At 61.2% G+C, this 25,175-nt stretch overlaps 1 protein-coding gene across 2 annotated transcripts in view; it reads right to left on the reverse strand.

The window, feature by feature from the left end:
• The window catches only part of RAI1 (retinoic acid induced 1), a 97,292-nt gene that overhangs the window by 3,261 nt on the left and 68,856 nt on the right, over window positions 1–25,175 (reverse strand). For both annotated transcript variants that reach the window (XM_088828953.1, XM_055407465.2), the window contains one exon: window positions 3,405–8,928. In XM_088828953.1, coding sequence (XP_088685079.1) covers window positions 3,405–8,912 — 5,508 coding nt within the window. In that variant the 5' untranslated portion in view covers window positions 8,913–8,928. The remainder of the gene's footprint in view (window positions 1–3,404; window positions 8,929–25,175) is intronic.

Below are 25,175 nucleotides of genomic sequence, written 5' to 3' on the forward strand. Positions count from 1 at the left end.
TGGGGGCCCAGCGGGTGACAGGAACTCACAAGGCCAGTCACCACCCGGTCATGCCCTTGCCCACCAACTCCTCCCCACAGCTTCCCGGTGGGCTGCTTTCATGGGCCTACTCTACAGTGAAGTTGGGGCTCCCTCCCACTCCAGGAAGGCGGTGAGCATTGTTTCTCACCCTTTCTGGTGGCATAAGCAGCACTGAACCAAGTCAGAGGCCCCACCCTGAGGGGCCATTCACCACCCCCTGACAGGACTTGGGAGCGGGGTGACACAGCTGGTGCTGGATGCAGGGTGCGTGTGAATCCCAGGCCAGCCAGCAGGGCAGCCAGGCCACCCACTCTGGGTCTCAGAAATGGGTCTGCTGAGCTTGAGGGCTGCCTGGGGGACCAACTGGGAGAGGATGGCGATGCTAAGGCGGCCCTTGGAGGAGCAAAACAAAACCCGAGGCCTGGGGAGGGCCAGACCCCAGATCCTGCAGACCCCGGGCTCCCAGTGCAGCAGAGGCCTGAGACGGGGGAGGAGAGCAGAGAAGGGAGCAGGCCCACGCCAGGAGGCTGAGTCACAGAAACCAGTAACTGCAGTTTGACGCACCAGGTCCGTGTGGAGGCCGCCTCCTTGTAACGACCTGATGGTGCTGGCATCATCGTTCATTTTACCCAGGTGAGCGAGGAGAGCTCAGAGAAGCCCAGTGAGTTGCCTGAGGGCACATAGCTCAGGAGGAGCTGGACAGGACTTTGAGCCCAGCAACGGAGCTGGGGCACAGGCTGGCCATCACGGTGCCATGCTGCTGGGGTAGGGGCGGGGGCGGGTGGGCTCCTTCCCAGGACTGGGGGGAACCTACTCCCAGCAGGAGGGAGAGGCCAGGGATGGTCTCCACCCTTCCTGGGCCTAATTCATGCCTGAGAATGCTCCCTCTGGTACCCAGCTGCGGTGGGGAGCGGCAGGGTGGGAGGCTGGGGGAACACCAGTGCTCATATGCTCCTTCTGATCAGGGCCGAGTCTTCAGGCCCCCCGTTTCTTGGCTCACAAAGGGGTGATGAGGCAGGAACAGGCCCCCAGACCCGGCCCAAGTGTCCCACCCACAGTGGCCCTTGGATGTTCTGATGGCTGAAGAGTGACAGTGGGTTCCTCTGGCTGACGGCGTCTCACACCCCGTCTGCACAGAGGCCCCTCAAACCCTGGAGACAGGCCTCTAGAGGTGGAAGCAGAGCAAGGCCTCAGGCCCTCCTAAACCCAGCACGTGCATTCTAATCTGTCCCCATGGGGGTGGCCAAGGGCCCCAGCAGTTCAAGGGAGAGGCAGACTCCTGGGCGGTGGGCATGGTGTGGCTCAGGACTGACAGGTGGTGTGGGGGCTGCAGCGGGGAGCACAGAAGGGCGCGCCCCTGGAGGCCTGCACAGGAGTGCTGATCCAGCAGAGAGCTGGTGGGTGTGAAGGTGGGAGCAAGGGCCCCTACTGTGTGGATGCAGGGGGTATCTGGCCATCCACACGGTCACATCCTGTTGATGGCCTCGGTACCCTGAGACTCACAGTGGACAGTGGCTTGCTGGGGTCATGGAACTGGCTCCCTGTTGAGCTGGGACTGGAACTGGGGTCCACATGACTCCAAGACCACCTTAGGCCACCAAGCTCTGAGGCAGAAAGGGCTTCAGGGGGGCAGGTGGCCCTTGGGAGGCCTGGGCTGTCAGAGGGGAGGGGGATGAACCACGACCTGGGGAGCGCCAGACACTGCCTGTCTTTCCACGGTGTCCTCCGGGTGGGGTGCTGCTCCCATGAGCCCCTCGGAGAATTGTCTGGCTGCTAGTCCCAGCCAGCCCAGCTCAGCCCAGGACCCTCTCTCGAGCAGGGAGGCTCTTCTGACCCTTGAGTAACTGGAGCAGACAGTGTTGCTGGTGACCAGTGAACATCCCTCCCCCCAGCTCCAACCTCCTAGGGCACTCCCAGGGTGGGAGGCCTCGTGACCCGTTATGGAGGGTGGCACAGCGGGCAGAGATGGGACCACCAGGCCAAGTGCTCCAGTACTTAATAGCCATGTGACACTAGGAAAGCACAAGGCCACTCAGACCTCCCGTGTCTGCCTCAGTCCAGCAGGAGGCCAGTGACGTCAGTGAGGTCAGACCAAAGTGCCCAGAACAGGCAACTGAAGAAGGACCAGGGTTGGTCCCCACCCAAGCTCAGACAAGGTGCAGAAGCAGCACAGCCGGGCTGGGGCTTCGAGGATGTGTACCTCAGGGGTAGGCCACCTGGCGCTTTCTGGAGGGGATCTGAGTGTGGGCGTTATCGTTCAATGGCGGGGAACACCTGAACCTATTTCAAGGAAGCTGGGAACCAGACAGTGATGAGAGAAGCAAAAACAGGAGAGGAGGAAAGGAGAACTGAGCAGGGAAGCGCAGGGGCCCCGGGCTGTCAGGCCAGAGAGGGGGGCCTCCCTCCATCGGGGTGGAGGCTGGCAGAGGGTTGCCCCGGCATGGAGAGGTCCTGGACCACATCCTGGTAGCAGAGGATCAGGAAACAGGGAGATGTGGACAGCAAAGTCGTCTCCCTGGTGACAGCCAGCACAGGGCTACTCGTCGGGGCTGGGGGAGTGGGGACCAAGAGGGAGCAGGTGGGCAGGCAGGAAGGGTGCAGGGCAGTGAGCTGGAGGGTGGCATGGTGGGTGCCTGCCCCGGAGACACTGGACAGCAGTGTGGCGAGGGGACAGGAGCATGGTCCACAGCAGGGCGCTCGTGGAGCAAGAGAGCTATAGCAACCAGAGTGACAGTCACTGCTGGGATGCGACATGCTAGTATCGTCGGAGAGCTGCCACTGCCACGGCCCCAGCAGCTAAGTCACGGGCTCGTGGGCAGGCCAGGCACAGCTGCAACATCTTGATGAGACTGTTATGCCCACTTTAGAGATGAAGAAACGGAGGCACAGAGAAGTTAGGCTACGTGGCCAGAGGCACACAGCAACTGCAGTTCCTCTGGGATGTTTCAGGGCCTTGCAGGAAAGACTCCTGAACCATCCTACCCACAAGGGCTGACCATCCAGCCACCTGTTGTTGGAGGGGCTCTTTCTCCGAGGCCCTGATCCACCTCAGATCATAAGAGGCAGGCAGTTCTGAGGCCCCTTGTCATCTGGGGACTCAGCGTCTCAGCTGATTACGGGAGATGGGTGTTGGGAGGGTGCGGGGGCTGCAGCTAGAAGGGGTCAGTTAAGTGTGTGGTAGGTACAGGCTGAGCAGGCAGCAGGGAGGTCTAGGACAGGGTGGGCAACTGTGTCCTGCCTTGGCCTGGGGGTGTCTCCGCTCTCTGGCTAAGCCCCCGGACTCATTTGTGAGTTAGTCTCTTTGGCCCACACCACAGCACTGGAAAGAAGGCCTGCCTGCCTGTAGAACCCGAGGACCCCACCCGGTGGGACTGGCCTCTTACCATGTCCAGGGCCACCTTCATGGCCTCCTGCAGCCCAAAGAGCTTCCCGGCCACCAGGTAGACCCCGCCTGTCCACACAGCGCAGGCCTCATGCACCCAGTGCTCCTGGGTGTCCCCACCAGGCTCAGCCGGCGGCTCCTTGCTGCACTCGTGCTTGCGGCTCTTGTCGGCTGGGGCTGCCTCCTCACTGCCATCCCCCCGACCGTCACAGCAGTAGCAACTCTGCAGCCGCCGGGACAGGCCCCGGGCACTGGTGCGCAGAGAGCCCTGCTTGGCCGGATCGGCTGGGCCATCAGGCCTGGGGGGCTTCCCAGTGGTGGTGATGGCAGCAGCAGATGCGGCAGCGGGGCACTCGAGGCCTTTGAGTGTCCTCTCAAGAGGCAGCGAGGCCTCCTCACAGGTGCTCTCCAGCCGCACCTTCTCCTTGAGTTTTGGCTTCTTTTTGGGGAGGCAGTGTTCAGGGTAGTAGGGCCCACAGAGGTCCCCGAGGTCCTTGAAGTTGGCCGGGTTTTGGCAGAGGCAGCAAACAAGGCAAGAGGTACTCAGGGCCTTGGAAACCACAGGCCCCAGGTGCATGGTGGAGGAGAGGGGCAGGGAGGGCCGAGGCTGTGGGACGGAGCCTCCAGGGAGCGTGGCTAAGGAGGCCCCGGCCGCGTCCAAGGAGAAGGAGCAGGATGAGGAGGAGGAGGAGGATGAAGGCTTCCTCTGGGGCTGGGGCTCCTCTCCTGGGGAGTTGACCACGGTGCATACGGTGGTGAATGCACCCCGCTTCTCTACCCGCACGAAGGGTGAGAAGGCGGGGGTGCGGCTGTCTGCCCGCAGCCGCTTGCAGGAGGAAATGTACTTGAGGCGGATTTCAGGCTCAGCGGGATCCAGGGGCAGCACCTGCTGCTGCCGCCGCCGCTTCGCACGCCCCTTACAGGGTGAGGAGGTGGTGCTCTTGGCCCGGCCCCGCGTGAGGCGCTTCCGCTTGGAATAGCTGCTATAGTTGGCATGGCCCGGCTGCTTCTGTGCCCTCGTCTGGGGCTGGCAGGGCCGGCCCTCTGGGGGCTGGGCAGCCAGGCCCAGCTCCTCCGTCTTTGGCTTCTTGCCTCCTACGCCAGAGCTGTCCTCACTGCCCCCCTGTGTGCCATTGGCCCTGTCTCGGGGACTCAGCAGCAGAGCTGGGCTGAGGTGGGGCCTTTTCTCCAGGGAGCCTTTGGGGAGTCCAAGGGCCCCAGCTCTGCCTTTCCGGCTTCTCTTCTTAGGCGCCAGGGCAGTGCCCCCGGGCAGCAGGGCCTCTGGGGACGTGAAGGCCTCCGTTTTGAAACCATCGGTCAAGGACAGTTTCTTACTGTTCACGAGTTTGCCTTTTAAGGATCTATTGGTTGGATTTCTGCACAATGGCTCGGCCCCCAGAGCTGCCGGGAACTTCTGCCCGGGGCTCACATTTAAGAGACCTTCCTCTGCCCCCAGAAGGCTGCCCCCAGCGCTCTTGAGCCCACGTTCCTTCTCGGGGAGGGATGGACTCACGGGATTCCCAGGAGGGGCCCCTGGTGCTCTGCACGCAAACTTCTTCAGGCTGGGTGAGGTGATCTTCTGCACAATGGCCTCTAGCTTCAAGCCTCGGCCTTTTCGGGGTGGCAGCACCTTGGTCTTCATGGCCCCCTGGAAGGATGCCCGTGAGGCCAGCTTCAAGCCAGTGTCCGGGGTCTCCAGGGGTGGTGGCTTTGCCGTGGGCTCGCCATTGCCCTTGGTGGGTTTCGCCTTCTTGGGAGACGTCATCCTCTTGAAGAGGGTAGGGGAGCCCTCGGCCCCCTCCTCCTTCACGTCTCCCCCAAGGCCGCCACTGCGTAAGACCAGGTTGCGCTTCTTGGTGGGGACGGGAGCCATGAAGGCAGACTTCCTTTTGAGGGCGTGGAGGGGTCGATCTGAGAGCTTGCCGCTGGCGCCAGGCTTGGGGACCCTTGCCCGCTGGCCAGCCCTCCCCTCCTTTTGGGGGCTGCCAGTGACTTTGAACGTGGTGGGCAGGTGGTTGTTGGCGAGCAGCTTCTTGGTGGCGCGGCAGTTTGGTAGTCGGCTCTCCGAGGGCCGCCTGCGCTTGGAGTGGAAGGCCTCCTGGGCCCTGCTGCGGGACCGGAGGATCATGGACCGCTGGTCTTTGCCCGGTGCGTCCAGCGAGTCCGTCTCCTTGGTCTTGGAGCCCATGGGGCTGCTGTCAGAGGCCACGGGCAGGGCGGCTGGGTTGCTGGGGCTGGACGCGGCCTTTGGTGAGGGCTTCCCCACCCGCTTGCCTGACTTGAAGGCGGCTCGCTGCTTGCCCCCCAGCTTGTCTGGGGGGGCAGGGGTGGTGGGCAGGCCTGGGGGTCCAGGTGTGCGGGGCTCGCTCAAGGCCGTGAAGGAGCGGGTGCACATCCTGGGAAGTCCTTCTGAGATCCCCCGGCCCGGGGCCCCCGCTCCCTCCATCTGTCCCTGGGGGGGCCCCGTGCACGATTCAGGGAGCAGCAGGTCTTTGGGCAGCGCTGGTGCCCTGCATGGGGAGTCCTCGGCCTCAGGCAGCCCCCGGTGCACCCGCCGGCTCCTCAAGCTTTTGCCGCGAGGCACAGGCTCTTTCTTGGCAATGGGGGCCTCGGGCACAGCAGGCTTGTTCGGCTTTTGTGCCAGGGAGGCCTCCGGGGTCACGGCAGCGGAATCCCCTGGGGCCAGCACCCCCTCGGGCCCCTCTTCCTCTGGCTTCATATGGGACAGGGAGGACTCAAACCAGCTCTGGACCTTGGACTCGGCACCCACAGTGGGGCCCAGCAAGATGACTGAGTCCCCGGAGAGGGGGCACGGGGAGCCCCAGCCGGCCTTGGGGTCCAGCACCTCCTCCACCTCCTCCTTGCCACACAGCAGCGGGGCCTTGGGCGACAGCGCATCCTGCAGGCCTGGCCTCTGCTCGGGGCTGCCCAGGAGCTCACACAGGGACGAGTACTCCTCGGCCTCAAGGTCCTCCTTCCGGCCTGGTGCCGGCAGCAGTGGGAGGTCCCCAAAGTCGGCGGCCGAGCAGCAGTGCCGGCTGTCCTCCAGCCAGCGGTCGGCCTTGCCCACCTCGGGGCACTGCAGCAGCCCGCCTGCTTCCTCCTTCACCCCGCCCGCCGCCTCCTGCTGGGAGTCCCGGGGCACCGCAGCCTTCTCCCCGGGGGGCGCCTCCTCCTGGAAGCCCAGGCAGGCCGAAGCCTCTCGGGCGTCCTCCTGGCCGGCACTGTCAGTGGCCTTTCCGCCCTGCTCCAGACCCTTGGTGAGCTCGCTGGGGTGCAGCCCCCACCGAGGACAGGCATCCCCCAGGTTCTCCTCGGGCCAGGCAAAGGGGTGGGCACCATCCGCTGAGCCAGCAGAGGTTGTGTCTGGGAAGCAGTCAAAAGCCACGGTGGGATCTGAGGCCGCGGCCCCCAGGGTGGGCTTGGCGCCGAAGGAGAGGGGACCAGCTGTCTTCTTGGGGTCAGGGGTGGTGAAGCCCACAGAGGGGTCTTCAAATAGCCCCGGACTGAAGTCCTTGGCACTGCTGCCCTTGTCCAGCTGCAGGGCCTCAGGCAGAGCCTCCGGCTCCCCTGACCGTGGCCACGCACCCTTGGCCACAGGGTCCAGGCAGGCGCTGTGGTTCTCCAGAGAGAAGGGCGGCTTGCCAGTGTCTTTGGCCAGGCCCGGCGCCTCGGCCCAGGCCTTGTCGGCCTTCTCACTGATGGCCTCCTGCAGCCCCAGGATCTCGGAGGCCAAGTCTTCCTGTGCCAGGGCGCTGAGCAGCAGCCGCGGGCAGTCCCGCTCGCTGGCCACAAGCTTGGAGAAGCTGTCAAGGGGCAGGCTGCTGTGCAGGCTCTGGAAGGAGTCATCAGACTTGGTGGACATGTCGTCCGGCGAGGTCACGGAGCAGGTGGACACGGACTCGGGCTTGGCCTTGGAGCCACCGTGGACCCTGGCAGGGCTGCCGCGGGCCTGGCTGCAGTAGAGGAAACTGCGCTCCAGCGGGTCCTCAGAGCCGCTCAGGTAGTCGGCCTCGGGCGGCTCAGCGTGTGTGGACTGCGGTGTGCTGCTCAGCGGCTCCGATAGCGGTGTGCCCGCTGGCTCAGCCGAGTAGCCGCTGCCCTCGGGGCTGCAGTGCTGGCTTTTGTGCTGCTCTGGGGTCCGGGCCACCAGGCTCTTGAGGCCCTTCTTCTGAGGCCCGGCCGCCTTGGACAGCAGTAGCTGCTGCACGGTGTTGGAGATGTTCTCCACCTGGGAGGTCAGGGCCGTGAGGCTATGCAGGCTGAGGTCCGACAGCAGGCTCTCAGGAAGCTTGTCCTTCTGCAGGGCCTTGCAGTTGGTGGCCTGGGTGTCCACAGAGCCAGCAGCATCCGTTGGGGAGGGGTTGAGCAGGGGCATGAAGTGGCTGTGGTCGGTGAGGCCGGCGGGGAAGGCCCCAGGGCCAAGTGGCTGCTGGTTGTAGGCAAAGTTCTCCAGGTTGGGCATCAGTGGCGACGGGGTGGAGCTGTAGGAGGGTGAGCGGCCCACGGAGCGGGCGGGCGAGTGGCCGGAGCCGGGACTGAAGGTCTGGTAGTACTGCTCTGGGGTCCTGACGGTCGCGTCCGGCTGACAGTAGCCTGGGCCTTGCTGCCCGTAGTGTTGGTACTTGGCGAGGTTTTGGTAGTGCAGGCTTTCCTGGGCATGGTGACGGCTCTGGAGGGCCTGCTGCTGCTGCTGCTTCTGTGAGTCATAGCTGAGGCGGCTGGACTGGTAGGCGTGAAGGTTTGGGACCCGCTGGCCAGGGGCCAGGCTGGCGTTGGTGGTCAGCGGCCTGTCGTGGGGCTGGGCGGAGGGGGCTGTGCAGCTCTTGTAGGAGTGGGCCCCCTGCCCACCAGCCTGGCCGCTGGAGGAGTAGGTAGAGGAGGCAGGGAAGGACTGGGACTGCTGGGGGAAGTGGCCGCCCTGGGAGAAGGGCAGGGGGGAGGCAAGGTCACTCTGGGGTTTCTGCCTCTGGAGCTTGGGGTATGCCAGGGATGGTGGGGGCTGCGGCAGTTGCTGCTGGACGTGGAGGGCATGAGTCCGGAAGGGCAGCTGGGCACCCTGCTCTGGGTACTGCCGGCTGGGGGGCACCACCGTCTTTTTCATCAGGTTCTCGTCATATTTGCCCACTCCGCCTGGCAGGGGCTGCGGCTGAGGGGGTGGTGGCTGGGGGCTCCCCCAGGCCTGCAGGCCCTCCTCGCCTGAGTACCGGCCTGGGTAGGGGCTGCCGTCCTGAACGGTGTAGCCCGCGAAGGCCGGCCTCCCCTGCGGGGCCTGCGGCGAGGACAGGCCTTTGCCAGCGCGCGTGGTGGTGGGCGCACCCGCGCCGCCCTCGTAACCGGGGAAGGGCTGTGGGCCGTAGTAGTCCTTGGTCAGCAGACGCTGCCGGTCGCAGCTCAGCCCGGCCTGGCTTGGCTGCCTGTAGTTCTCCAGGCGCGACGTCTCCTGTGAGGTCTGCTGGTAGGTCTGCTGTTTGCCATGGAAACCACACCTTTCTCGAAAAGACTGCATGACTTGGGCTGGTTATCTGTGAAAAGAGAAAGGGCGAGAGGGAGGGCAGGGAGAGGAGGGCAGAGCGGGCGGGGTTCAGACGGGCCATTTCCTTCCCTTGGAAAGCCAGCCCTCTCCCGCCCTGCCCCCTCCTGCAGCCGCCCCACCAGCTGTGCACATATTGACAACTTCTGTGTCAGGGCTGTGAGCTCTGTAATTCCCGCTCTGACGGGGACCGGGAGGTGTAGCCCGGCTGCCCAGCGCCAGGTCACTGGGGAGCTGCCCCCCCTCCTGCCACCAGTTCCCCCTCCCCCTCCCTGCCGGCTCAGAATCGTTTAGCCATTCCCGCTCCCCTGTCCCCTGGGGCTGCTGGATCCGGTAATCTAGCCCCAGCGCAGCAGTGTTCAGGCGTGACCCAGCTCATGAGTGTGTGTGTGTGTGTGTGTGTGCGCATGTGTGCGTGGCACGGGGGATGGCCTGCCCTGCCCCAGAAACCACTCACTGAGGCCTGGAGTCTATGCACGTGAGCATGCGTGCACGCACACACAAACCTTCTCCATCACTGCATACACACACACACATCCCCCTTCTTCATCACTGCACACACACATTCTCCTTGTGTCATCACACACACACACACACACACACATCCCCCTTCTTCATCACTGCACACACTCTTGTCTATTACACACACCCCTTTATCACTGCACACACACTCTCCTTGTCTATCATTACACACACACACACACCCCGTGCTTATTACACATACACACCCCGTGCTTATTACACATACACACCCCGTGCTTATTACACACACACACACACACACACACACTCTCTCTCTCTCTCTCCCCTTCTCCATCACTGCTGTGCCCTCTGGAAGCTGTCTGTTCCTTCTGGCAGATGCTGATGAGGGGCTGCCAAGCCACTGTGGGCATAAGCTGTCCCTCCGAGGAGCGCGGGCAGTGGCCCTGCCTCCTGTGTTGGTGTCACAGGCACGTAAACAGGCTGTGCGGCCCTGACGAGGCAGTGATGGGCAGAGCTGCAGTCCCTCTGCCCGAGGCGCCTGGGCCTCCAGGTCAGCCCCGCCTGCCTGTACTGGGTCAGGGCCAGGCCGAGAGCCCATCTGTTTATGATTTTTGGGGCCAGGCACGCAAGGGGTCCAGCCTGCACCAAAGCAAGATCCTGGGTCAGGAAATGACCCCAGGGTGGGGCTCGGGGGGCCCTTCAGGGCAGAACCATGGGGTCACAAAACAGGCTGGCTGTAGTGTCCAGGCTAGTGGCCCCCCTCCCATCCCCCAAGACCCTTCGAGGAGGGAGGAAGGAGCAAGGACACCCCTGGCTCAGGGGGAGACACAGCAAGGGCTGGTGGCAGCCTGCGTCCTGGCCGCTGGGTTTACCCACACCTCGCTCACCTGCAGGGCCCAGGGCCCCAGGAGGGCACAGGGGATTTTTCAGGGCCCATTCCAAACCCAAGAGGAAGGGGTGGCCTGGCGTGTGCTCCGAGCCTCCAGGGCTGTGTGAGGCATGGAAAATAAGGGGGCACAGAGAAGCGGGGCAGACACGCAGATGCGAAAGGGAAGCAGCATTCCCCCAGGGGTCTCAGTCACCCCTTCTCCACCCAGCTCTCACCTCCTCATTTAGTTGTGGGGGTCAGGGGGCAGCTGATCTGGGAGGGGCCCGAGTTGAGCAGGTCCAGCCTAGGGCAGCCGGACGGCCCCCGAGGAGCCCCATCAGCCCAGCCCAGGCCCCTCCCTCCCCTTGGAGGTTGGCTGGTTCAGCCCCAGGGCCCCAAGCCCACCACAGGGCCCCACTCCAGGGCCATGGCCTCTCTGTGGCTCATCACAGGAGCCCTGATGTGGAGGCCCCCCTCTGACCCACTTCAGTCCATCCCGTGGCTTGGATCAAACACGACAGGAGTGCCTGCTGTGACCCAGAGCTGGAGGCAGTGCTGGTTCTAACGGCGGCTCCTGCAGGTGGGCAGCCTCAGAGCCCCAACACCGGGCTCCCAGGCGGGTGCCCCCTGCCACTCTCAGGCAGCACTAGCAGGCGGCCCCCTGCTGCCTAGGCTGTCAGAGGCAGGTGGAGACGCCTCTGCTCAGGGTATCCCCCGCAGGCAGACAGGGTCGGCTGGGCCCCTGGACCCTGCCCTGCCCTCCCCGGCCACATTACAAGCCCGGAACTCGCACACCCAGGCTGGCTCAGGAGGCTTCGCCTCGTCTATCTGCACAAATTACATCCCGGCTTTTATTAGTCCCAGATCGCACTCATTTCCCGCTGAGTGTCCTGTGGATATCATTAACATTTCTACAGCTTTTTTTAATATACTTTTTTCACATTCCCCCAAAATGCATTACCAGAAACATTATTTAAAAAGAGAGCGTGCTCTGACCAGCGCCCCCTCCCTGTTTAATCAGTCCAGCTGCCGCATCTTTTAATGTCGCCGAGCCGTGTTACAGCGGGTTTTCCGATACACAGGAGCAGCTGGACGCGGTGAGAGCATCTATCTCGAAGAAAAGACAGTTCAATTAAAATACGAGAAGCCCCGCGCCTGATGGAGAAGGCAGCAGAACGCTCACCCCAGCACCGCCCCCCAGCCTGGCGGGGGAGGGGCCCCCCACCCGTGCAGAAACAAAGGCTGCCGCCAGGCCCTGTCCCACCAGCACCACCGGGACAAAGTGGGGCTCGGCTTCTTTAAGAGCCGCCTTGGGCTCTGTTATTAATTGTTGTGATTATGATTACTTTTCAAGAGCACCAGCAAAGGACAGGCGGGAAAGAGGCAGGCAGAGAGCTGGGGTGGGCAACATCAGGAGGTAGATGGTGACCTCTGAACCTAGGAGGGGAGGAGGGAGCAGGAGGGCACCAGCTGGGGGTCAGGGGAGCACCCACCAACACTCCTTCACTCCTGGTCCAGCCCGGCCTCCCCAACCCTGCTTCCCCCTCCCCCTCCCCCAGACACTAGGTCAAGGCACATCTCTGAAATTCTAGCCAAATGGGAAGCAAAGGAAGAGGGAAAAGGAGGGAGGGAGGAAGTCAGTCCGGAGCTCCAGATCACCTCCCATGGTGACTCCTGCAAGCTGGCCTGCCCATCCCGTGCCCCAGGGCTTCTCTACCTCAGCGACGGGTCTCCCTGCCCTGCAAGGGGATGCATTGAGCCCCAGAGCCCACCCCAGGCACAAAACCAGCAGCCCCCAAAGGTGTTTGGTAGCAGATGAGCCAGGGCCTCAGCCCTTCCTTCTGGCAAAGAGCAGAAGTCTCTGTGGTCCCCCTGCAGGCACTGCGGGGCCCAGGGGGGCAGGGGCAGCCTTGGCCATGGGGTTTGCTCCCCTCTTCTGCATACTCACTGCTTTGACCCTCCTGCCCTGTTACAGAGAATGGGAGGCTCAAAAAAGCCAGGACCTGCCTGTGGGCCACCCACAGGAAGTTCTTCCAGATGGACGCTGCAGCAGCGTGGATGGCCCTCACTGAGAATTCCCACTTTAGAGGAAGGCCCCCTGGAGCACAACGAGGAAAGGGGGTTCCAGTGTCCCCTCTGTAACCTCTGAGGCCCCAGAAGCCGGCTCAGGCCTGCCCCACCGTAGGGAGTCCACTCCTGGCTGCCTGCTGTGCCCTGAGCAGCCTCAGAGAGAACTCACTGGGTCCACAGCCTCTTCGCCCCCAGGGTCAGGCTTCAAGTCAGGAAGATGGGCCTGACAGTGTAGGCAGGAGCTTCCTGCAGCTCCGCTGGGGCTGGGGAGGGAGGGAAGGGCGAGAAGGGAGCTTCTGTACCCCAGCTGGCTCTGGGGCTGCAGGCACATCCTACCTGCTAACCTGGGGTGGTTTTGTGACCTGGTTTTCTGAGTTTTAGCTGCAAGGGGGAAAGCTTTAAAACCCAACCCCCTCAATTCTGTGGGGTCTATTTTGAGTCCCAAGGGCTTGGCTTGAATATGGGTGGGATGAGTTTCCAAGGAGGCCCCAAAACAAGACCGCCCAGTGCCCCCAGGCCTCTGGGACAGGGAGAGCCCTTGGGTCAGTTGCTGGGGGAGGTCTGCTTGGGGCAGAGGAGCCCATCCAGTGGCAAAAGGAATTACAGAGAACAAGGCAGCCCCCCGTCCTCTGTGTGTAGGCAACACCCCCATAAATGCTGTGCAGCCCTCCCTGCTCACCGGCAGCCAAGGGAGAGTCCCTTAGGTCCGACACGCCACTCTATAGGCCCAACAGAGAGGCAGGCAGACAGCCAGGCCCCTTTGCTGAGGCTGGGGTCCCAGGGGAGGGGGCTCTTTGAAGGATGTTGGAATGGGGGGTGGGGCTTCTGGACTCTGCAAATGTTTGGAAAGCGCTTCATGAAGCCCACCAAGCTGCCTCCTCCAAGGACTCCCCGGCAGAGCAGCCAAACCCTACTAAGCCACCAGACCAGAGCCTCCCCTTGAGGTCCACCCACCAGGAGGATGTGGTGCCCCATCCGAGCACTCCACTATCCTGGGCACTTCAGGGCACTGCCTGTGGGCCTGCTGCTCTGTTAGTTCCCTAAGGCACCCCGCCCAGGAAGGGAGCCATGACCCCACTTTCAGGAATAACCTGCTGAATTCCCACAGGCAGCAAAGCTAAGCTCTCAGCTCCGTTCCCTGACTTCTGAAGCCATGCCTGCTGTCCCCACTCCCGTGCAGCTTCTGGGATGTGAGGACCAGTAGTTCCAGAGACCTGGGTCAGCTAGGCTGGAGGGGCCCATGGTCTGAGGGGTGAGAGGCAGATGGCAGACAGCCCCCTCCCCGCCACGAGGTGTGGTGCAGCAGGAAGGGGTCAGCGCCGCTGTGCTGCTGGCCTCCTGGAGCCCTCCGAGGGGAGGAGGCAGTTGGCGAGGGGGCTCCATGCCCATCGGTCTCCTGTAGATAGCGGCTGCTTTTGCATCATTTTATCCACCACTCAACAAACAGCAACCCCCTTTCCCCAACTCTGTCAAAATGAGGAAAAGAAAAGAGGGGGTGGTGCTGGGATGCAGACAGCTAAGAGGGCCAGGGTCAGTCACCCATGCACTCAACTACAAGGGGCTGGTCCAGAGACTGGCGTTGGAAGACCGTGCCCTGCTGGTCTGCAGGTGGCTGCACGCTATGGACACCAGAGTCCGTCCGTCTGCTGGCTTCCAGGGGAGCCAAAGAAGGCAAGGAGAGCCTCGCCTCTCACCCCGTCTTGACCTCTCACCCTGCGTGCCCCACCTACTGTGACCTCCTGAGGAAGAGGAAGTACCAAAGGACTGAACTGGCAGTTAGTCCAGCAGCTCCCCAGGCCTCGGGGCCTTTGCACGGCTTTTCCTCTGCTGGGAAGACCATGCTCAGGGATCTCCATGGCTCCTGGGCTGCAAGCCTTTGCTCATGTGACCTTCTCAGGTGGCTGGCCCTCACCACTGTGTTTGAAACTCACACTCCATCTCCCCTACACCACCCCTACTTCTCTAGCCACACGGCTGGCTAGCTTCACTTTTGCCTCTCCTCTTTAGAAAGGAAGTTCTACGAAAGCAGGGATATTGCCTGTTTTGTTCCCACCCATATCTCAAGTAAGAGCTTTGTGGATGGCATTAGTGCTGAAGAACCCACCTGCCAATGCAGGAGACACGAAAGATGTGGGTTCCATCCCTGGGTTGGGAAGATTCCCTGGAGAAGAAAATGACAACCCACTCCAGTATCCTTGCCTGGAGAATCTCATGGGCAGAGGAGCATGGCGGGCTACAGCCCATGGGGCTACAAAGAGTCGGAAACGACTGAACAATAATTGTTGAATATATATTGTTTAAAATGTCACATGGGACTTTCCTGCTGGTCCAGTGGTTAAGACTCCACCATTCTACTGCAGGGAGCACAGGGTCGATGCCTGGTAGGGGAACTCAGAGTTCAGATGCTGCCAGTTAATAAAACAAAATCCAATGTCTAATTGTTTAAAAATAAATACATCAAGTGTCACAGTATGAAAACATCCAGAACAAGGCTGAGTACAGGTACAGAGCACACTTGGGAGGGAATGTGGCTGCACCTCCTTTCTCATTTGACAAAGATCTCCCTGGGGGGGTGGCAGAAAGCGCACCTGTGAAGGGCACAGGTGAGGAGGGAAGCTGCTCCAGCTGCCTGCTGCCTGTGGGATGCAGGACCCAAGGTGCCAGAGCCTCTGAGTGTTTCGTAGAAAGAAGAATCTCTCATTTTAAAAAAATGTTATCTGGGCAGAAGAGCTAAATAGACATTTCTCCAAAGAAGACCTACAGATGGCTGACAGGCCCATGGAAAGAGGTTCATCATTGCTAATTATTAGAAAAATGCAAATCAAAATGACAATGAAGTATAATACCACCTCACACTTGTCAGAATGGCCATCATTTAAGAAGTCTACAAATAACAAATGCTGTAGAGGGTGTGGAGAAAAGGGAACCCTCCTACACTGTCGGTGGGAATGTAAATTGGTACAGCCACTGTGGAGAATAGTATGGAGGCTGCTCAAGAAACTAAAAACAGAATTACCATAAGATCCAGCAATCCCACTCCTGGGCATATATCTGGAAAAGACAGAAACTCTAATTAAAAAAGATACATGCACCCCTATCTATGATCATAGCAGCGTATTCACAACAGTCAAGACATGGAAACAACCTAGATGTCCATCGGCAGATGAGTGGATAAAGATGGTGTGGCACATATGGAATACTATTCAGTCATAAAAAATGATGAAATAATGCCATCTGCAGCAATACGGATGGACCTCAAGATTATCATTCTAAGTAAGTCAGAAAGAGAAACACAACATGATATTACTTATATGTGGAATCTAAAATATGACAAAAATGAATATATCTGTGGAACAGAAAGACTCACAGAGAACAGACTTGTGGTTGCCAAAAGGTAAGGGTGGAATGGATAGGGAGTTTGGGATTATCTGATGCAAACTATCACATATAGGATGGATAAACAAAGGTCCTCCTGTAGAACACAGGGAACTGTATTTAATATCTTGTGATAAACCAGAATGAAAAAGAATTTGAAAAATAGATACATGTATAACTGAATCACTTTGCTGTAAAACAGAAATCAACACGTTATAAATCAACTAGACTTCTATAAAATTTAATAAAATGTTATCAACCAAGTTAAAAAGTTTAACACCCCAGAGATCCAAGAGAACCGGTCTTCAGGCTGTATTTGCTCACAAGTTCCCTGGTGTCAGACAAAGGTAGCACTTGGCCTGAGCAATGCTAGGCACGGGGCAGCGGCGGGGGGGTGCCTGACGTGAAGAGGTGGGAACAGGAGCCCCCAGAACACTCCCTGGACTCCTGGTGAAGCCCTGAGACCAGCACTATCCACTTAAACTGTGGAGTGGAGCACTGAGCCACGGGGGGCCCCATGGGACCAGAGCTCTGGGGGCTGCAAAGGCGGGTGGTAGGAGGCCCAAGGCCACAGAGGTACTTATAACCCTCCTCGGAGCCCCAACCCCAGCACCGATGAGGGAGGCCCTGCTGTCTCCCCCCACCCCACAACGTTGTTGGGTCCCTGCAGGGCTCCCTGGTGGCACCATCACAGTGGTAATTACATAATTAATGGTCTAATGAGCCACTTCACCTGTGTCTGCCTTGCTGGAAAGTAGCCTGAGGAGGGCAGGGGCTTCATCTGTTGCATCCTAGGCTTTAAGCCTAAAAACTGCTCCAAGTAGGTGCCTTTTTCAAAAATTATTTTATTTATTTGACTGTGCTGGGTCTTCGTTGCAACAGGCGGCATCTTTAGTTGCAGCATGCAGGATGTAGCTCCCTGACCAGGGATTGAACCAGGACCCTCTCCATTGAGAGTGCAGAGTCTTAGCCACTGGACCACCAGGAAGTCCCAGTAGATGCCTATTAAATGCTGCTTGGACAGAGGGGCAAGAGTACGTTACCTAACCCTCACCACAGCCCTAACAGAGGATGACAGGCCTGGAGGCCAGGACGTGTGAAGCAGCCAACCAGGAAGGGACGACAGAGCTTCTGCTGTGCCCTCCACAGCCCCTGGGTCACAGTTCTCAGTGCCCGCACCCACTCACTCACCAAGCCCGTCTCTTACGGGCTGCGCAGGGGCAGAGCTGGGTGCTGAGGATCCAGAGAAAAAAGCAGTGACTTCTGTCCTCCTGAGGCAATCAGACAGACAGATGACTGTGGGGGTGTGACACCCACAAGTGGCTCTGGGGGTGGGGAAAGGAGGTGGTCAGGGCCGACTGGAAGGAGGGGGCCCACTGATGGGAGGCAGGACTGACCAGGTGGGTGGTCCCAGTTACCAGTTACTCCCCTCTCAGATGGGGAGTCAGATGCTCACTGTCCACCTGGTACCACCTCCCCTGCCCTCCAGCAGTCCCGCACAGTCACCCGCCATTTGTAGCTGCTGCCTGCTCACTGCTCCCAGGGAAGGGCCACTCTCCCCACTCTGTGGGGCCCACTGGTCTACAGCCAAAGCTGGAGTGGAGTCTCCCAGCTTGTTTCTGACCAGGGTGCCAGCGTCCCTCTCCACCGCGCCGCCAGCAAGGCCAGCTGCTGTGAGCAGTGATCCACCAGAAGCCTTCCAGATCAAGCCACCTCCTCGTTTTGCAGAGGGTTAGTGGAAGCCCAGACAGGGGCCGTGACTTGTCCAGGAGGTCCTGCAGGGCTGAGAGCCCTCTACAGATCTGTGCTCCAAAATGCCCAGCCACCAGAAAACCAACTTGGAGCTGGAGGCCAGAAGTGGGAGTCCAGACCCTTCTTTTGGACATCCAGCATCCCAGGGGTCCGAGAACGCCCCCTCCTTTCCCCGGCCTGGGCAGGAACCTCCCCTCCCTTCCTTGCCTGACACCCCCTCTCCGCGGCATCCTGACAGCCCCTCCGGCGCGGTTCCACCTGGGGAAGCCGGGAAGTGGCGCCCCTCCCTCCCCCAGCCCCAGGGGAGGAAGCCGCCTGTCAGGCCGCCGCGGCGTGTCAAATCCTCTTGCTGCCTAATTGTGAGACGGCGGCGTTTAAAGAAACGCTTTTCTGGCCGCCTGCCACACCGCAAACTGCTTGGTATAATTTTATTATTAAGGAGAAAGAAAAAAAGGGAGGGGGTGGGGAGAGAGAAAGGGAGCGAGAGAAGGAAATTGCTTAGTCCGAGTCAGCTGGTGGAGTGTTCTCAACGTGAACGCGGCCCGGCTTTGCAGTTGGCAAGCTGACTTCGTTAATTGCGCATTCAGTCTCTGCTTAGGGTAATTGAAACGAAGCGGGGCCCGGGTCTGACAATTAGGGTCTGCGACTAGGCCGTTAACCCTTCCGCCCCCGCCCCGGCTCCCACGCGCCCCTGGGGGCGGCGGGGAGCGCCCCAGCGTCGGCAGGGTTAACACGGCGCGGGCGCCGGCCGAGCGGGCGACGGGGCGAGGATGGGGGGCGTGCGGGGGCGCTTGCGGCCTCGCCCCCCAGCCCCCGCAACAGATGTTTCAGGCGTGTAAGACAAAGGCAGAGCTCCTGCCGCTGCCGGAGAAAATCCGCAGGACTCCCTCAGGGGCAGGTAAAATTTCACCTTCTATTTGTGTTCCCCCGCCCGCCCCCGCCCGATTTCCCAGCCTCTGCGCCAATCCGGAAAGCGCCACCAAAGACGCCGCGCCGCCGTCTCCGCCGCCCAACCCGCTGACCCCAGCAAGGTCGCGGCGACCTCGGGCTCCGCCAGCCGCGCGCCGGCCCCTCCTGGGGCGCCCCGGGCCGCAGTCCCGCGATCGCAGGCGCCGGGAGCGAGGAAGGGGCGCTTTTCTCGCCACAAGGCGGAGGCGGCGGAGACGCCGCGCGCCTCCCTCTGGCCCGCGCTGGGACCCCGGGGGCTGCGCCCCCCCCGGCCCTCATCATTCATCTCCCTGATTCCCGCTGTAGCCGCCCTCGGAAGTCAGCCGAGTGAAGCAGCTGTTCCTTGCACACTCCACTTGACCAAAGATGATGATAAATGAGGCCCGGGCTGCGTCGGGAACGCGGCGGCGGCGGCGGCCGCGAGGGGCGCGCAGGGCGGGGCATACAGCCCGCACCCCCTCCCAGCGCCCCGGGAAGGGCGAGGACGCTAAGGACAGAGGCCGACGGGCGCAATCAAAGGCCCGCACTCCCCTCTCGGCGCTCTGCGCCGCCTCGATGCGGGCGGAGAGGAGCCAGGCAGAGAAGCGCCCCCAACACCGGGGCCTACGCGAAGACCCCCTCCTCGCGGCGGCACGGCCCTCCCTCCGCATCCCGGGCCCGAGTGCCTTGGTCCCCACCGTGCCCTCGCCCGCGCCTCAAACCTATTAACGCTCGTAAATAATGAATAATGGAGCGAAGCTTCCCTCAGCCGCCAGCTGCGCCCGGTCCCGGGGAGGGGGCGCCCCGGCCGGGCGCGGGGGCCCGGGCGCACGGCCCCGCACACGTGCAGCCGCGGCGCGCAGGCGGGCACCCCGCCCGCCGAGGAGGGGGAATCCCGCTCTGCCCTCCCCAACGCCACCTCCCCTGGAGTCCTCTGGCACCGAACGAAGCGAGAGCGCGCGCGAGCTTCCCAGCCGGAGAGGGTTATTTTTAACCTGCCCCCCTTTCCTTCCCAGCCTCTCGGGTTTGCGCGCCCGTCCGCCTCCCCCCCAGCAGCCGAGGACGCAGGCTCCTCACCTCGCTCAGCGCCTCCGGACTCCGAGCGCCTCCCCCGGCCCGCGGCCCCCGCCCCTGCACGGGCATCGCGCGGCTAAATCTCAGCCTGGAAAGGACCGATTAGGAGCCGCGTGCCTTTCTGCGAAATATTGGAACCGGCTGGGCTGGGGGCGGGGAGCCCGGCGCGCTCATCCCCTCGCCTCCCTCCGCGCTCGCTCAGCTCTCCCTCTGCAGACGCGGGGCGGCCAAGTCAGGGCGCCGAGACCCCCTCTGGATTTCGTCCTTCTCTCCTCAACGCCCACCCTTCTTCAATCATCGACGAAGCTGGAGCTTCTAACACGCGGACCCTCCGGCAGCGGCGGCGCCAAGTGGGGCGCTGCCTCCCCCATCTCCAGCCTCCTCCCTAAGCCGCTCCAAACACACACGCCATTTACACAGCAGCGGCCTTGCACACCGGCGACTTCAAGGCGGACCGCCAGGCCGGGCCTGGGGCGCGGGGGGTTGGGGGGCCGCGCTCCTCCCCCAGCCTGCCCCCTCCTCCTGGCCCCTTCCCCAGCAGGCCCAGCAGCCCAGACCCCCGCCCCCCTTCCTCAGAGGCCTGAGGCACAGGAAGTTCACGTCCACTCCCATTACCCTGCTCTCCAAAAGGCCACCCACCCAAACCCCAGCCTGTCCTTCGCCCCAAAGAGGGGGGCGGAGGGCTGGACCCAGAAACCCCTGGGGGCTTCGACTGGATCAGTCACTTGACATTTTCCAGACTGCTCAGGCATCGACCCCCTGACCACCTCCCTCCTGAAGGGAGGGGGGTGCCCAGAGAAAACCGCTGCAGAGCCGCCAGGGGTGGGGGATAGACTGGAGATCTGGCCTGCTGGGTCTTAAGAGGGAAAAGGGCCTTCCCGCCGGGAGTGCTGGCCCAGTAGCAGCGAAGAACAGGGCATATTTGGGAACTGGGGCCAGATTTCTCTCCCAGGACCAGCTGAATGGGGGTGTGTGTGTGTGTGGCAGCAATGGGGAGCAGGCAGGCGCAGCTCCCACCCCAGGGTAGCAGCCTCTGGCCAAAATTACTGCAGAGGTGAGAAGCCTGGCCGGTTGGAGCTGAGGTGGAATACAGATGTGAGAACATCTGGTCTGCTGACACCCTTGGGCCATCTGGGAGGCCCAGCCTGGCCTGGACAGGAGGAGGTTTGAGGACAGAGCAGGGATCCCCTGGGCACACACACAGCCTGGCAGGGCAAAGGGGGGTTGTCACGGGGCTTCTCCCCTCAATGAGCCTGGATACAGAGCCTGGGGCCTCCCCCAGGTCTTGAAAATTCTCAGTAACCCTCAGACCACGGAAGCAGGTATAACAGCCGGACAGCGTGTCTGTCCCCTCCTAGGGTTTGGCAGATCATACCGCTGACCCTCAAGCTGCCATCTGGAAGGTTATGTAACCTCTCATTTCACAGATGGGGAAACTGAGTCCTGGAGTGGGGGAAGGGGGTAGGGAGAGGGCTCCTAGCTCCTCCCACCCCAGCTTATAGGAGGAGTCCTCCCATTCTAGGGCCAAGGATGACAGGGAGGCCCTGGTTCGCTCCTTTGGAAATTTCAGAAAACTGTTTCTTAGGAGAAAAAATGGGCAGGGGCCTGGTGTGGTGAAGAGCTGGAGAGAAATCACACTGTCCACCAACTACCCCCACCCCCGTCTCCTCCTCCCTGCAAGCCCCTCCCAACCCTTTCAGACCCAGCCACCCCAGAGATGGGGGTCTTACTGAAGGTCCCAAGAGGAACCTCATGTGAAGCCCAGATGTGAATGTCACAAGCTTTTCACACGTGTGTGGCTGTGTTAAGACAAACCACAACTTCACATAGGGCCTGGCAGCTTTGCGTCGCCCAAACAGGCAGCTCCTATTTTGATATGAGAGGGAGTCTCCATCTCAAGGCTGGATTCTGGATTGGGGGGACTCTGCCAGATGAACAGCTGAGGCCACCCTGTGCTCCGGGCTCCCCTGCTGCCCCTCTGCTGGGAAGGAAGCTTCCATTTCCGGGCAAGGCTTGGATGGATGCCCTGATGCCCCCTCTGCCCCCCACCCCCTGGCTCTCCCCAAAACCAGGTGGATCTTGGGCAGCCCCCCTCAACATGTCACCTGGTGACCAGAAGCACTGGCCTTTGGGGAAAGCAAACCACCAGCTCAAATCTGGAGGCAGCCTGGGACCGCTCTCCTCAGGACGGAAAATATTTGCCTTTGGTTTTCGGCTGCTGCTTTGTCCTGGCTGACTTTCCTCTCCTTCATGCAGCCATGAGACGTGGAGGTGCTGAGGGGCACAACCGAGGGAGGGCAGCTGTCTGAGTCCAGCGTCCAGCTGTTCTGAACAGCAATCGCTTCTCTCCTAGGATGGACAGGATACTTTCTGCCCATTCTCTGTGCTCGTAGCTGAAAGCGTGTTTCTTTCTCCCCAGGCCCAGCCCTCTCGGGCCTCCCCTCCAACTAAACCAGATCTCCCGGCCCGCCCTGGATTCTGGTCACTAGGCGTTTGGGGGGAAGCGCCTCTCAGTTGTTCTCAGTGAACTCAGCCCGACCCCAGGGAGCCTGTTCTGGAAAATTGCGGGAGAATCTTTGCTGGCCAGCTCTGCACTGACCACAGGGAGAGGGCAGTCTTCTCCCGAGACGGGGGCTCCAGAGATGTCAGTCACATCCACCAGTTGTGAGGGTTCGCTGGTGGCTCTGGAGCACTGGAGCACCTGGCCCAACTCGGTCCCCATCCTGTAAAGACCTGGGCTCTGATGCCACACAGCTCTGCACACCATGCTGGGTGACCTTGGGCCACTCACTTCACCTCTCTGAGCCTCACGCTCCCCAGCTGAAGCCTGCTCATACCCCGACACGGGGACACAGGTCTGTGAGACTGGCGGAGATACCGTGCTTGGTGCCTGATGGAGGCAGCACAAGCGGCAGCGGTTTCCAGTGCTGCCCACAGGGCAAGAGCCAGACCCTGCACTGCCTCTGCCTCCCAGGGAGCTAAGGGTGGGACAGAGCAGGTCCTCAGGAAGGGGCCAGGGCTGGGGGCTGGGACCCAGGGTTAAGGTCTGCTCAGACGTGTCCTGACCCCCATGGCAGACGAGCCATCCTCCCGGCTGGAGTGCCGCTGTTGTGCGAGAGCTGGGTGGAGGGCAGAGTCTGGGTTTCTGCGACTCTTAACAAGCTCCCAGGTGAGGCTGCATGGTGGCCTGGGGGCTGCAAGCTCTCAGCCCCTGGAGGAGACTGGGCTCGGCGAGAGGCTCTGAGTCCTGTCCTGTCCAAGGAGGGCTGCCTAGGACCTGGCGCTAGCCTGTGGCTCCATGTTCCAGAGCCGTCTGTCTCAGAGCCCGGGTCCTGCAGCTCTGCCCCCCGCACCCCAGACTCTGCACCCAGTCCTGCTTCCTGGTGGCACTGAAGGGCAGCTCATGCTGCTGAACCCACAGTCACTTCAAGTCCAGGCCTCCTGGGCCTCAGTGTCCCTGTCAGGACAGTGGGAAACTGGGCTAAACTCATCCCCCTTTTCCATTGATGGTTCCAAACCCTTTCTCCTTCCCTGACCCCTTCCGAGGGGCAACAGATCCAGACCCCAGCACCGGCCCCACGAGCTGCAGACTTGGGGTGGGTACAGGGCTCACCCAGACCATCCTCACCACCTCACATGCCCGGCGCTGCCCTAGTAAGCACTTTTGCAACAAACTTCATCTTTATGCCAGTCCCGCGGGTGGGTCCCGTGACTACCCTTGTTTCACAGATGATAGCGCTGAGCCCAAAGACCTGACGCCCGAGGCCACACCCCGGAGGAGGGGCCGGGGGAGGACCTGGGTTCTCTCAGGCTGGCCTGGCCCCTTGGCGTGCCTGACCACAGAGGATTCCTCTGGGGAAACCACTCGTTTTGGCCCCTCCAGTGCTGGTGTGGATGTGGTGCCTGTCTCTCCCTGGCTGGCAGCAGACCCCAGTCAAGTTACGGGGTGAGGGTAAGCCGGTGCAGTCGCTGAGAGAGCTCTTTGGTAAATAGGAACCAGCTGTGCCTCTGACCTGGCCCAGCCAGGCCCAGAGTGGTCTCCACCACATGAACTGCAGTGTTGTGTGCAGAAGCCAAAGCCCGGAGATCCTATATGTGTCCCCATGAGGGGCTGAGGGACACACATGTGAGGAGGTCTGTACTGTGGATACGGGCTTCGTGTGGATGGGGTGGGGTGCAGCTTTTAGGTTGGTAAGCAAACCACAGTGTAAACAGTGTGCAGAGAGGCCCCACCTGTATAAAAGAGGAGGTGTACTTGATTTTTCTTTTTTTACCATGAGCCTGTGATACCCACTTAAGATTTTAAGCTTACACTGTGGATAAATACCTACCCTCCAGGCTGGCTCTGAAGATGGCTGGAGAGTGCACCCCGTGCCGGGCTCCCGTCTGGCCCGGCGGTTTTCCAGTTGCCAGGCTACAGCAGGCCGTGGCCATCAGCAGGAGGGACAAGCCCAGCTGCTAAGAGGAGGCAGCCTCACTGAGTCCTGCAACAGGCAGCACGGTGATCATGCATCATCCTACAGATAAGAAAACTGAGGCCTGAACCCTCACAGAGGCCATGACCTCGCTTCTGGGTGCACCTCCTTGGGGGCAGCTGCCACGGCCAGGGCCCTTAATGAACGGGGCCTGGGGCTCACAGGGACGGCTCCCGTTCTGTGGGACACTGAACTTCTCACTCCGTTTCTACCAGCACTCTGCTCCCCTCCAATCATCAAAACAAAGGCAACACTCGTGATAACTTAAGGGCAGAGGCGTCTCTGGCTCCCAGGGACTGTGAGGGCGCGGCTGACCGTCTGGGAATGCTGGGCTGAGTCCCAGCTGGGCTGCCTGCGAGCCCTGGGGCTGGGCCTCGGTACCTCAGTCATGAGCAGGCGCAGGGGTCAGTCCCTGGAGGGCAGCGTGTCTAGGGACAGTGCCTGGCAGAGCAGGGCCCAATAAGCAAGTTGTTATTTCTAAGAGGGAAAACATTTGTATAATTTTTTATAATAGAGGGCAAGTACAGGAAAATCCTTGACCCGTCCTAGTGCTGGCTGAGGAGGGGGGTCAGGAAGCTGGGAGCTGTCTAGGGTGACAGGAACCGGGCTCTGGCCTCAGGAGCAGCTGGTGCCTGCCTGGGTGGGCGACCATGCTATCTCGGCAGGCAGTGGCCAGAGTGAGGCCTGGCCGTCTGAGTTCTCAAGCTGGCACATTGGGTGAAAGAGAGTTGGTTGGGTGGCTGGAGGCCTCTGCAGGCCTGGGCCCGTGGAAGGAGCACTCAGAAAGGCCCCTCTGTCTGCCTGGCTCTGGGCTGATCTTTTCCAGACCAGGGCCTCCTGTGTCTTTGGAAAGAGCATCGAGTACCCAAGGGCTGCTACTGACTTGCCATGTGACCTCAGGTGAGCCCCCCCTCCACCTCTCTGGGCCTCCATGCCTTCAGCCAGGAGACTGGGCCCACCTCACAGGGTTGAGCAAGAGCCAATGAGAACACGGACAGAAAAGTGCTTTGTCATCATCACCCTCGTAGCTGCTTCTCACACGATGCTTACGTGTGCAGAGCCCTGCTCTAAGAAGCAGTCTACATATCTTAACTCCTCTTACCGATGAGGCGACAGAGACTCAGAGAGATTAGGGCACTTGTCCAGAGTTGCATAGCTTGTGAGGACCAGAAGCACCATGATAGCAAAGTGCTATGAGGCCTGATTTTATTATAG

Source organism: Moschus berezovskii, chromosome 20, assembly GCF_049115385.1.
Source record: "Moschus berezovskii isolate FMDL1 chromosome 20, NW_MosBer_1.0, whole genome shotgun sequence".
NCBI lineage: Eukaryota > Metazoa > Chordata > Mammalia > Artiodactyla > Moschidae > Moschus > Moschus berezovskii.